At 45.7% G+C, this 12,674-nt stretch overlaps 1 protein-coding gene across 1 annotated transcript in view; it reads left to right on the top strand.

Moving 5' to 3' along the window:
* LOC128422738 (sodium- and chloride-dependent GABA transporter 1-like) overlaps positions 1–11,256 on the top strand; it is a 40,244-nt gene extending 28,988 nt beyond the window's left edge. Inside the window, exon 14 of the mRNA XM_053407160.1 lies at positions 11,025–11,256. Within this exon, the coding sequence (XP_053263135.1) occupies positions 11,025–11,129 (105 nt within the window). The 3' untranslated portion in view covers positions 11,130–11,256. The remainder of the gene's footprint in view (positions 1–11,024) is intronic.
* The last annotated feature ends 1,418 nt before the right edge of the window (positions 11,257–12,674 follow it).

The following is a 12,674-nucleotide window of genomic DNA, read 5'->3' as shown; positions in this document are numbered from 1 at the left end:
CTGATTGCACTCTGTTGCAGGCTGATAGACATAATTTCTTAACCTTCATCAGGCTTGGCTCATATACTCCGAATGGCCCAGAACTCAATGAAAATTCATTTGTTGTCGGAGGAAATGATGCTCAGGCTATATATTTTGTACTTCCATGTGTGTACTGTGCACACGTGAAATTTCGTAAATCAAAAACAGAATTCCTTATCCAGAGGATCTCAGATTTTGGAACCTTTTTTCCTTTTCCTTTAAAAATCCTTGCCTCTGTTTTTAAAAGTGGCAGGACCAGGAAAGATGTCTGTTTGAGACCTTGGAAAACCACAACCTGCTAGCTACAGGAATGGAAGCAGATGGGCCAATAAATTAACTCAGTATGGCCAGGTATACACACATTTGGTTAAAGCATCCACATGAAACTGCTGAGCAGAGTCATCTGGAGTTTTGGAGTATGCTGTCAGCAATATGCTGATGACACACAGCTCTATATCTTCTTCACATCTGCAGCTGAGGCAGTGGATGTGCTAGATCAATGTCTTCTCTCAGCAATGGACCAGAGGAGAGCCAGTAAGCTGAAGCTCAACCCAGATAAGAATGAGGCACTGTTAGTGAGTGGTTTCTTTGATTGCATAGGTGGGGTCAACCTCTTCTAGATGGGGTTGACCTCCCCCTGAAGGGGCAGGTACATGGCTTGTGGGTAGTTCTCAATCCATTATTGTTGCTTAAGACCCAAGTGGCCTCTGCAACACAGAGTGCAATCCATCAGCTTCAGTACCCCTATCTGGATAGGACAGCTTCTGTTGCCTACATTCAGATAACCTCTATGTTGGGCTGTATCTGAAGACAGTTCAGATACTGCAACTGGACAAATTGTTGACCAAGACAAGGTAGTCTGAGCATAGCACACCAATTCTGGCATGACTGCACTGGCTTCTCAATAGTTTCTGTTCGACAGTAGACCAGACTTTCATGAAAGCTGGTGGACTCCCCTTCCTTGGAGGTTTTTAAGCAGAGGTTGGGTGGCCATCTGTCATGGATGCTTTAGTTGAGATTTCTGCATTGCAGGAGGTTGGACTAGAAGATCCTCAGGGCATCTTATAACTCTATAAGTCTATGATTCTGTGACTCATGGTGCTGGTTTTAACCTATAAAGCCTTATGGGACTCATGATTCCAATACCTCAAGGACTGCCTCTCCACACATGAACCAACGCAGACCCTGCATTCATCTCTCAAGATGCTCAGATATATATATATATATATATATATATATATATATATATATACACACAGCTTGTAGGCTTCTGCAGATGCAGATTTATACAGATATATACAAATATTCTCCTGCCAACCTAGCAGTTCGAAAGCACATCAAAGTGCAAGTAGATAGATAGGTACCGCTCCAGCGGGAAGGTAAACGGCATTTCTGTGAGCTGCTCTGGTTCGCCATAAGCGGCTTAGTCATGCTGGCCACATGACCCAGAAGCTGTACGCCGGCTCCCTCGGCCAATAAAGTGAGATGAGCGCTCCAGAGTCGGCCACGACTGGACCTAATGGTCAGGGGTCCCTTTACCTTTTATACAAATATTACTCTAAATACCTTCAGCAATTCAAGACGTAATACCAGATAAGTAACACGGACTAACAGATAGACAACTGCAGACTCCTGGAAACTGGCATACATTAATCACAGATATAGTCGGGGCACTGGGCCATTACCATAACAACCAGATTGATTGACCCTGCACCTGTGATTAGCCCATCCAGGGGGTGATTTGTGCTTATGAAGGAAATCAACCCCTTCTTACATCCAGTTACTCCAAGAGGGGTGGGGAACCTCAGGCCTTGGGGCCAAATGCAGCCCTTCAAGCCTGTCTATCTGGTCCTTAGGACCCTTCCCTAGCCACACCCACTCTGTGGGCCACATGCCTCATGAACCCTGCTCTGTGTTGCCCTTGAGCATTTTTGCGTGGCTGGAATTTGTTCTTGAACTCTGATCATGCTTCTTGCTCATCTAGATGGAGTGGGGATGTAAAGAAAGGATGTGAGCATCTCTGACTTCTGTGTGGCTGCAATGTAGGCTGCATCTGCTGTTCTACTCACTTTTGCCTCTATCCCACCACCGCGACTGCTTTGCGGCCCCCAGAATGTTGCCCTCAAGCTGAAAAAAATCCCCCAACCCTAGTTAACAGTAATCTTCCCTCTCTTTTTTCACATCACCATTTCTATTACGTTCCATTTCCATTACAAATCTGACTTTGAGAATATTTCAGGGAAATTCTAGGTTTAGGTCACCTTTACACATTTTAGGGTACAACGTCAGGCAATCCAAGAAAAAGAATGAAGACTTGATAACAGTTACATAGTTTTCTTGCTGTCTTGTGGGGCTTTTGGTACTCCTTTCTCCCAGGGTAATGATGAAATGGTATTCTTGCCTCTCATATCAAACTCTCTAGTAATTATTATATATAAAAAAACCCAAAAACCAAACTAATTTTCAGGATTCAAAGACACTGTCCCGAAATTTAGACACCTTCATCTTGACTCCATCATCTACACCCTGCTGAGAGAATAATTTAATACAATTCTGCTTAACTTTGATTTACCTTTCACCAGCCAAGGGGAGAGACGAATTCCAAACACAATAGTGTCAAGATCCATATATTTCCTCAAATGCTGCATCTTGCATTCACATGTGAGGTGGTGGTTGTAGAGAGAAAGAGACTGTTGATACAAAACCAGATTCCAATCAGGGCTTTGTTTATGCCAAATTTAGCCAGGGGGTTATGTTACTTCTGGTTAATTTGGCTTAACTTGACGAACTGAATCATATTTCTCCTTCATCCCTGCAGCAGGGCTATTTTGATCAGGGTGCCAGAAAATGAACTAGGGACATTCAGCAGGCTAACTAGATATTCAGCTCCTGAGTTTTGCCCTCCACACCCCAACACCTCCAAAACTCATAAAGAGATTAGTGATAGTAAAGCAGATGCAAGGTGGCCATAGTCTGACAGTGTCTCCAAACTGAAACCAAAATGTTCCACAAGTACATCTTGGTTAGGAAAGCAGTCAGGGTGTCATGAGCGAGCCAGCAGTAAATCACACAAAGTAGATGAAGTTAACTCTTCTTTAGAAGAGGTCGGCACAGGAGACCTGATGAGGGCAGCAACTCTTTTTCAGTTGGTCTTGCCCCTATGAGGCCATTTGTGAAGACTGAAGGTCTTCCCACAGCTGTCTACGTCCTCTCCTCTCCTGGGTCCTTCCCAAGCAATCTGAGATTGCGTCTGCATGTAGATTGTGTCGATTGGGCACAGAGGGCGAGGGCAAGGAAGTGGACGGTGGTTTCCAAGAGAGGAGGAGTGGGTTGGCTGATGGCATACTGTTTTCCCTCACAAATCGCCCTAAAATCAGCCCTGGAAGTAGCTCTGGGGAATCCCAACTAGGGAACAGAAACGAGGTATGAGCCAAGCTGAAGAGTACAGGGGAAAGTGGAGGAAAGCAGTCAACTGTGAGAAAAATCCTTCCTAGCTGTAAATCTAATCGGAGACTCATTCAACCGAAAGGCAGCTGCTGTCCTCCAACGAGAAAGCTTCCTTGGACTCTTTGCACCTGTCCTGTGGAGCTGAATAGTTACAGCAATGCAATACCTCCATTTATTGTGCCCAGACGTTAGGAGAAATAGGGAAAAGATCGCTCTGTGCAGTTGAAAGAAGCTTTGATAGGAATTGCTCTTCTCTCTTTGTACAGTTCTCCCTATTCATTTTGCATAATTTGGTCCATATCAGAGCAAAAACACTATTACTTCAGGGCTGAGGCTAGTTGGTGAGGTCAGGCTGATCTTATGTGAGGACAATAAATAAGTGTGTCTAGAAGAAAGATAGGCAAAGGGTTGGGGTTAATCAGGCTTGTGGCCTTTCCAGCAGACTGCCTGGATAATGAAATAAATCTGCTTGATCCTAACAAAGATAGGCTTGAATACAAATCCCCTGGAGAACAGATAGAGCATTATTTTTCAAACTAGCACCTCAAGTCAAAATTTCATGCTTTCACAAAGAGGGAAACTAGTTAGCTTCAAGGTTATTGGTACTTTAAAAATAGCTTTTTTAGGCTCGGGAGAAACAAAGCAAAAAAAAAAAAAAAAGGCAGCTCCTTGCTCTTACAGTTTTCAGACAAGCAACTGCTTCTGGATCCATGTTCGCATAGTCTCCAATTGCCCTGAAAATGCTGGGACCATCGTGAAAACCCTTAAGCTGTCACAGCTTCTCCTTGCGTCATGCAGAATCCTGAATTCTGCAAGCGGGGAAAGGGAGCGAGGAAGGAGGGCCGGGACGAGGAGGAGGAGGCAGCCTGGCCCTTCATGGTAGCACAGTGGGACCTGCAGTGAGGGGAGAAGGAGGAGAAGCACCAGTTGCTGCTGCTGTGCTCCTCAGCTCTGCCAGCCAGTACCACTCAGCGCATCTGAGTATGGTGATAGTGGTGGCAGGAGGGGCCTAAGGGAGCCCAGCTTACACAGTGCAAAAGGGTGCTTATAGCTGCTGACCATGGAGACTACATTGCTGGTGCCAAAGTGCCACCTTGTAAACATCTGGCATGGGTGCCTCCTCTGATGCCTTGCAGTTTTACCATATATCACCTAAGGCTCCTGCATATAACCAAGACAGTTGCTGGTACGGTATTGTTACATACTCCTCTTGGCAACAGCTGTTGGGGCATCTCAGCCAGACCCAGTCTTTCCCCATATTCTATTAGCAGTCCAAGTACAGTGGTACCTCGGGTTAAGAACTTAATTCGTTCCGGAGGTCTGTTCTTAATCTGAAACTGTTCTTAACCTGAGGTACCACTTTAGCTAATGGGGCCTCCTGCTGCCGTGGCGCAATTTCTGTTCTCATCCTGAAGCAAAGTTCTTCACCTGAGGTACTATTTCTGGGTTAGCGGAGTCTGTAACTTGAAGTGTCTTTAACCCGAGGTACCACTGTATATAGAGGGGTTTGGAGGGGAGGGACAGACACTGATGTAGAATAGAATGTCCCTATTTTAATCAGAGGAAAGTTGGAGAGGATGTGCTCATTTATTGCATGACTCTCACAGTTGTGTTCAGGATGAAATATAGAGCTGAGCCTGATCATAAACAATCCTTCCCTATCAAAGTCAATTTCACAAGGTAGGGACGGGCGAAGCTGTCAAGTTCAGTTTCTCCTGCGTTTTTCATTTTTCTGACCTTAAATTCAGTTTGCCACAATTGGTGGTTTGTTTGTTTTTAAATCTGCATTTTTGTGTGCATTTCTCTCAATATGTACATTTTTGTATGCAGTTTTGTCCAATATTTGCAAGTGGCTTTCCCCTAATACTATGCAATTTTGGTATGCTACTTTTCACTAATTTGTGCATTTCTGTGCACACTTTTTGGCTGAAGGGCTGCATCACAAATTGGAGAGGACGGCACCTTTTGAAGGCTAGCTGTGTTTCCGTTATAGCCTCAGGAGGTGCAAATTAGTTAAAATGCAAACCAAACAAATTTTCCCCCTATCCCTGCTGCAAGTTCATGTGTTGCTGCTTGCTGTCCTGCTGCAAGCGGTAGTAGAGATGAGTCACTCCTCACTCTAACTCAGTGTTTCCCAAACTTGGGTCTCCAGCTGCTTTTGGACTACAATTCCCATCATCCCTTACCACTGCTCTTGCTAGCTAGGGGTGATGGGAGTTGTAGTCCAAAAACATCTGGAGATCCAAGTTTGGGAAACACTGCTCTAACTCATGTCAGGTTGGTTTGCGGTGGGGAGTCCATCTACTTTTCCAAGTTAATGGAAATAGGTTGGCTTATTTTCCAAGTGTTAGGGCCCCTCCAGCTTGGTGTGCTTTTACTAGTGTCTTCTGCAGTATGTTCTTGACACAATAATAGTGCGTTAATGGTGGGTTTATTCTGCTTGAGTTTTGTTCTGCGATGTTTCCCCAATGCTACCACAGGATTGCTGTGCAGAGGTGCTATAGTGATGCAAAAGTGGGGCCAAAATTATTGGATTTCAGCTGAAGATTACAGGATATGCAGTGGCTGTAAATGAAGCAGTGTGCCAGCCACCCCCCCCCCCAATATCTGCATGTGCAAACAGTGTAGAAAGCAGGGGTCCCATATGACACCCCCTCCCAGATAGCATCATCAGCACAAATCCCATTGAATGTATAGTACAAAGGACAGCTGGAGGATCCTCTAGTCCAGGCACAGGCAAACTCGGCCCTCCAGCTGTTTTGGGACTACAATTCCCATCATCCCTGACCACTGGTCCTGTTAGCTAGGGATGATGGGAGTTGTAGTCCCAAAACAGCTGGAGGGCCGAGTTTGCCTATGCCTGCTGTAGTCCTTGGGAAAACTACATCTCCAAAGGACAAGTAGTATTTTTCTTTGGCCACAAGATGAAAGGAGAGAGAAATTTCCCTCTTCTCTTCCTGTGGCCAGAGTGCCAGTCCCATTTCTGCCACAGCTTGGTCAGTGTTCTTTGAAGGGAACAGGGTTGTGTTGTGTTTGTGAAGGACAGGATAAGCCAGGAATTATTGAGCACTGCATACTTCCAAATCCAGGCCAAGCAAGCTTCACTTCTTTAGTTAGAAGAACATCTGCACTACTATGGGACGCGTTATTGATCTCATGCTGCGTTCAAAGTCGGGATCCAGATAACAAATGAACTGACTCCTAGGAGGAAAACAAGAGGAAAAATTCCTTGGCTTATTGTGTGCAATGCAGAAACTATATTTTGCAACAAGGTTAAAACCATGAAATCCAAAGTTAAGCCCAAATTAGCACCCTCAATTAATTGGTGATAAAAAGCAGATGAGGAGTAAATTGAGGGAGGTTTTCATGGTTGTGCTTAGAATATAATTTCTGTTGAAGGGCAAAGGATTGGCAGAGGCCAAAAATAAAATAATAGTTGACAAATACAAAGTGTGTCCTGGGCAAATTTTAAACAATATGACTGCAGAGGCACAAGCAATCAGGGCCGGCCCACAACATTTTGCTGCCTGAAGCAAAAGGTAGAATGCCCTCCCTCTCCAATTCTGGCACAATTCTTAGCACTCTTAACATGACTGCCTCTTCCATTGCAGCTGAGGGCAGCAAACTACCTTAGGGGGACACAGGGGAGGCCAATATCTTGGCATTACTGCTGCCCCCCAGCACCTGCCACCTGAGTCAGCTGCCTCACTCTGCCTAATGGTAGGGCCAGGCCTACAAGTGACTTAAAAGCCAAAAATTAATATCATGCGTCATATTCAGGGATGCACATGAGATGAAATGCAGGGGAAATCGTGGGGGCAAAAGAGTAGGCTATTCCTTGTGATGGGAAAGGTATTGTATGGAATTATTCCAAATCCTTATTTGATGTCCTCTTCCTGCATCATTCATTCATTAAAGGAGTCTCTTCCAGTGAAATATCTCAAGAGTTATTTAACAGTAAAAAATATCAACAATGATAATTTCAAACCCATTACAGATGCAGACTGGAATACACACACACACACACACACACACACACACACACACACACACCTCTTAAAAGGCCAGTTGAAAAAGGATTTTTTTAAAGGTTCATATCTGTTAGGGTTCCAAGGGGTTGCTCGAGAGCAAGCAGGCAAATACCTCCCTGCTCAGCTGTGAAGCCTTGCTTTTGATGCCAAAATAAACTTTATCTGTCCACAGATTTGGAGAGCCAGTGTGGTGTAGTGGTTAAGAGCGGTAGTCTCGTAATCTGGGGAACCGGGTTTGCGTCTCCGCTTCTCCACATGCAGCTGCTGGGTGACCTTGGGCCAGTCACACTTCTCTGAAGTCTCTCAGCCCCACTCACCTCACAGAGTGTTTATTGTGGGGGAGGAAGGGAAAGGAGAATGTTAGCCGCTTTGAGACTCCTGAAGGGGAGTGAATGGTGGGATATCAAATCCAAACTCTTCTTCTTCTTCTTCAGAGCGCCACTCTCCCGTGGCTGGCTCATTCACTGACAGAATTCGTGAGTGGGCAGTCTTTAAACCTTCCCCAGCAAAGTAGTTTCTTGATGCCCAGTCTGTGCCTCCCATCTCGGCACGAAACCTTACTGTGCAAGGAGGGCGTGGGTAACGAGGGACCTCTCTCCTCCCCGCTTTGCCCAGGCAAGGTGTCCTGGCACCGCCTCGCCTCCTCTGAGCCCTGCATCTCCTCTCCACTAGAGGCGTGGCTTCCTTCCTCCGCTTATGAAGTGCTGCTTCCCACGATCTTTGGGGGCTCTCTGTAATCCACCTGGCTTTTCCCCTCTCCCCCCTGAGCCGATGGCAGTTCCCTGGCAATATCTATGCATTTTGCTCAAGTAGAACACTTAGAATGTGAAGTGTGGGATCCTTCTTTCCCCTGTGCACTCTGGCCCTCCTACACAGCACGGCGGGATGCTATTTTTACAGGAAGGCAGCCTACAATCAATGCCCGCTTTCCTCCCTCCGTTCTCCGCTGGATTCTCCATCGTGGCAGCAAACAGCAGGTGGCAGCAGGGAGATTTGCGTGCGATGTTGTGGCCTCTTGTCTGCAATGATCCTGGATTAGTTTGTAACGGAGCTGAGGCTTGGAGGGAAATTAGATGTTGGTGCAGAATAAAGTGGTTCTGACAGACAGGAAAGATTATAGGCCATTTCAGTCCTACTGAGCATAAATGTAAAGAGGTATACACACACACACACACACACACACAGAGCAATGGTAGAAACGCTAGGCTAAATGCTTTCTAGACCTCATCCAGTAAAAGGCATTTCAGCTGCCTTCTGATTTGGAAACCGAGGGCTTTTTCCTCTCTCCTGAAGGCACCACATCCCTGCCTTGTTCAATAACATCTCTGCATAACAGTGCTGAGACAGTGGGGGCAAGTTCTTCCAATCCGTGGTGTGAGAAAGATCACAGCTGCCTGCCCCATCGACTGGGCAAACCTTCACCTACTGTCTAGGATGGCTGGGCTTCCATGCATGAAATTTAATTCATTAATTTGGAGGGATCTACACCCTCCTCGTCCAGTGCAGACACAGTGTTCAAAACAACCACGAGTCATCCATCAAAGGGAAAGCAGCACAGGAAACCATTAAAAGCAAAGGCAGGCACATAAAAATAATTTAACTGGTCATTGCACCAAAATTCCGCTGGTCTGGCATGTCAAATGCCTGCCTGGGGGAAAAAACCTGCCTTATTTAGGTGGTGGGAAAGGGTCCAGCAGACCTTCCGAGTTTGGGAGTCTCAAATCCAGGCATGGCAAGCAAGAAGGTCATGACCCATCCAGTTAGGACATCCCTGCAAACCATAGTTAGTGGCAGGAAAGCTGTGTTTTAAGGACTTGCTATTTTATCTGGATTGTTTTGGTTGGAATTGGTGGTACTATACTCTGCCCTGAGATCAGCCTGATGAATGCTGTTAGAAATGGATGGATGGATGGATGGATGGATGGATGAAGACAATCCTTTAGATATCCTAGGTCCAAAACCTCCATAGCTATAAAGGTGATAATCAGCATCTTGAGTGGCGCTCCAGAAACAAACCAGAGACTGATGGAACAATGGTGTTATGCCCCCAAGGACAATCTACCCTGTCAAACCCCTCCCCTGGTGCCATATTCTGAACCAGCAGAAGTTTCCAGAGAATCTTTAAAGGCAGCCCCATGTAAAGTACATTGAAGTAATCTGGTCTGGATGTAACTAAGGAATGCTTCACCATGGGCAAGTCTGATCTTCCTCAAAATGAGTGCAGCTGGTACTTGAAGGTGGGCAAAAGTACGTGCTACATGAGCACCAAGGAACAAAATTGGGTTTTTCAGGAGAGCGCTACCCCATACAAAGAAGGTACAACTCCTGTTCTCAGATCGGTCCCTTTCCTAACCAGGATCACATTTGGATTAAGCTTCAATTAATACAGAGAGGGCTATCACACTTACTTAGGGTTGAGGCACATGCAGTCCAGTGTTCCATGCCTTGTAGTTGTTTCCCATATTTTATGTGGCTAAATGACTGCACAAGCTGGACTTCATGTTATTAGCTTTGCACATGTAGGCCTTTCACAAACGTTGCACCTGAAATGTGGAGATCCTGTGTGCCCATAACTCTACTCCCCCTGCCATGTGTGGGCTGTAGACTGGGGTAGCCAACACGATGCCCTCCATATGTTGCTGGACTACAACTCCCATCATCCCTAGCCAGCATGGGCTATAGTCAGGGATTATGGGTGCAGCATTGGGAGGGCACCACTTTGGCTACACATGCTCTGTATCCCCGCCTTGTGTTCTGCCTCATCTTCTATGCTGCATCCCAATTATGTGACTTGCTTCTGCATCAGATCGAAGGTTCAACCTCTATGTTCTGTCACTGGCTTCAACCTAAGTTGGTTAAAGTAGGGCCTCAGCCCAATGGGCACTTCCAAAATTTTCACCTTTATTGATATTGGAGTGTCTGTGTTGCTTTATTTTTCAACTTTCTAATATGCACTAAAGTTGAGTTTTGATATTGACCACCATCGATTAACCAGATAGAGCATGGGGTAGGCAAATTGGTGCCCCCCCCCAATATGCTGTGGGTTATAATCGTCTCCAGCCAGCATGGACAAAACATCCAAAGAGTACCATGTTTCCTACTCTAGCTCAAGAGTCTATAGCTTGGTAACATGGCACCCCGTGCAAGGTCGACATTTTACGCCCCCTCCAGCCCAAAGTCAGGTAAGCGAGGACCAGGCTTTGGGAAGAAGGCGTGAGGCTCTGGTAGGGTCCAAAACCCTTCTTCCTAAAGCTGGACAAGGTTAACTAGGCTTTGGGAAGGAGACAGGAAGGCATTCGCTTGGCCCCTGCACTCTGTGCCAGCAAACCATTCGCTCTGCCCTAAATCCACCTCTGACTATAACAAGGTGTGGAATTTGTTAAATGGCCCAAGAGCACCATAGTAGATTTAGTGTAGTGCAGGATGTGTAACACAAGGGAAGATGTATCCATTTCTGTCCCTTGTTCTTGCTAAGGTTGTTTGTATTGTCTTTGTTTTGGTAATCTTCGCCTATCCTTTGGCCAGCGCTTCCAACTGATGACCCAGCCGACACAAGACACAGACGTTCAGCACAATGGACTGCGGCCAAATACTTCACTAAGTGGAAGTGTCTCTGAAGCTCCAGTGTAGGTGGAGAAGAAAACCTTACTGTGGCCTGCAGCTGCTCACTCTCTGCCCTTTGACCTACTTTGACGCTGCTCGTACTCTTTTTAGCACTTTTATATATTTTTACCCCACTTTTTTTCCATCGTGGAACCCAAGGTGCCATTCACATCTCTGCTATTGGTTTCAATCAGCAAAAAAAGAAAGAAAGAAAGAAAGAAAGAAAGAAAGAAAGAAAGAAAGAAAGAAAGAAAGAAAGAAAGAAAGAAAAGGCCTTATTGGAAAAGCCGTTTTCTGCATCCTTTGAGTGATTTCATATCCCACATCCTCAAGGACAATGTGCAGGCATCACTTTGCCCCTTGGCGATTCCCTTCCTTATGTGACCTCCTGAGAGGAATCACCTTCCTCTTCTCCACAGCTTTAACGTTGGCTCTCAAGGGACCCTGTTTGTGATGTTCTTAAAAACTTTCTTCCTTAAATGCTCCCCCAATTATTCTCCACTGGTCAACAATATGATCTTCGTTTCTGCGCTTCATGTTCTGACTCAGTCTCTCCATGCTTCAGGATTTGTTTGATGTTTCACCTCATGGACCCAACCACTGCTTCCCATCTCTATCCATTTTCCTTGTGTGGTCCTTGTGTGTGGAATGCTCAACCCAACATGTGATACAGACTCCCTCTGTGTGTATTTTTAAAATTAAACAACTTGCCGTCTTTCTCTTCCAGGGCTTTTCCCACTTAAGTTTTCCCTTCTAACTTTTCTATTCCTTCCCTGTGGCCTTCTGTGTATGAATTCAGCACGGAATGCCTGCAAGCACCGGGTCTGTTAACTTTCACTTTGCTTCGTGCAGTGCCAAGGTTCTTAGGCACTTAAGGAACCGTGAGTGTGGATTGTTATTGCCACCATATAAAAACTGCCGATTTGCGACTACGGATTAAGCTCCCAGCTGTTTAGCATGAAGCACCTTTAACTTTGGCAGGTGGTGCTAAATTGGTATGAATTGCTCTTGCCGCGCAGCTGAATGGAATGCACGATGGTGCGGAGGATATGATTTGCCAGGCTAGAGAGGTTAAGGGTCACCAACCTCTTTGAGCTAGTGGGCACATTTTGGATTTTGAGAAAGTGTCATGGGTTCCAGACAACAAAACGTCTGCTGTGGGAGGGTGGCATAACACAAAGTGGCTACTACATCCTGAAGAGCAGGAAGAGAGCCAAAAATACAAAATTGTGTGGGCACGCCTCCACCCCATCAATACGGAGAAAGCAATCTTCATCAGTCACCACCACACTCTTTCACAGAAAGTTCTTTGCACCTCTTCTCTGTTCAGAATGGGAGAGGAAGATGTCCAGCTTTCACATCCAGTGAAATGTGGGCATGTTCAAGGTAGGAGAGGCTGAGCCAGTGCAAACGGAAACTAAACAGGAACAGCAAACAGTCTCTCGTGTGTTATGGATTTTTGAGGAGATTTCACTGAGAACTGGTGAGCACACTTGGTGCCATGTTGGTGACCCCTAAACTATTGCTTTGAGCTGAAGTGCCGTAGGAGATATTAACCTTTATAACAGGTTA

Source organism: Podarcis raffonei, chromosome 10 (genome assembly GCF_027172205.1).
Source record: "Podarcis raffonei isolate rPodRaf1 chromosome 10, rPodRaf1.pri, whole genome shotgun sequence".
Classification (NCBI taxonomy): domain Eukaryota; kingdom Metazoa; phylum Chordata; class Lepidosauria; order Squamata; family Lacertidae; genus Podarcis; species Podarcis raffonei.
This window is presented reverse-complemented; position numbering and strand designations above follow the sequence as displayed.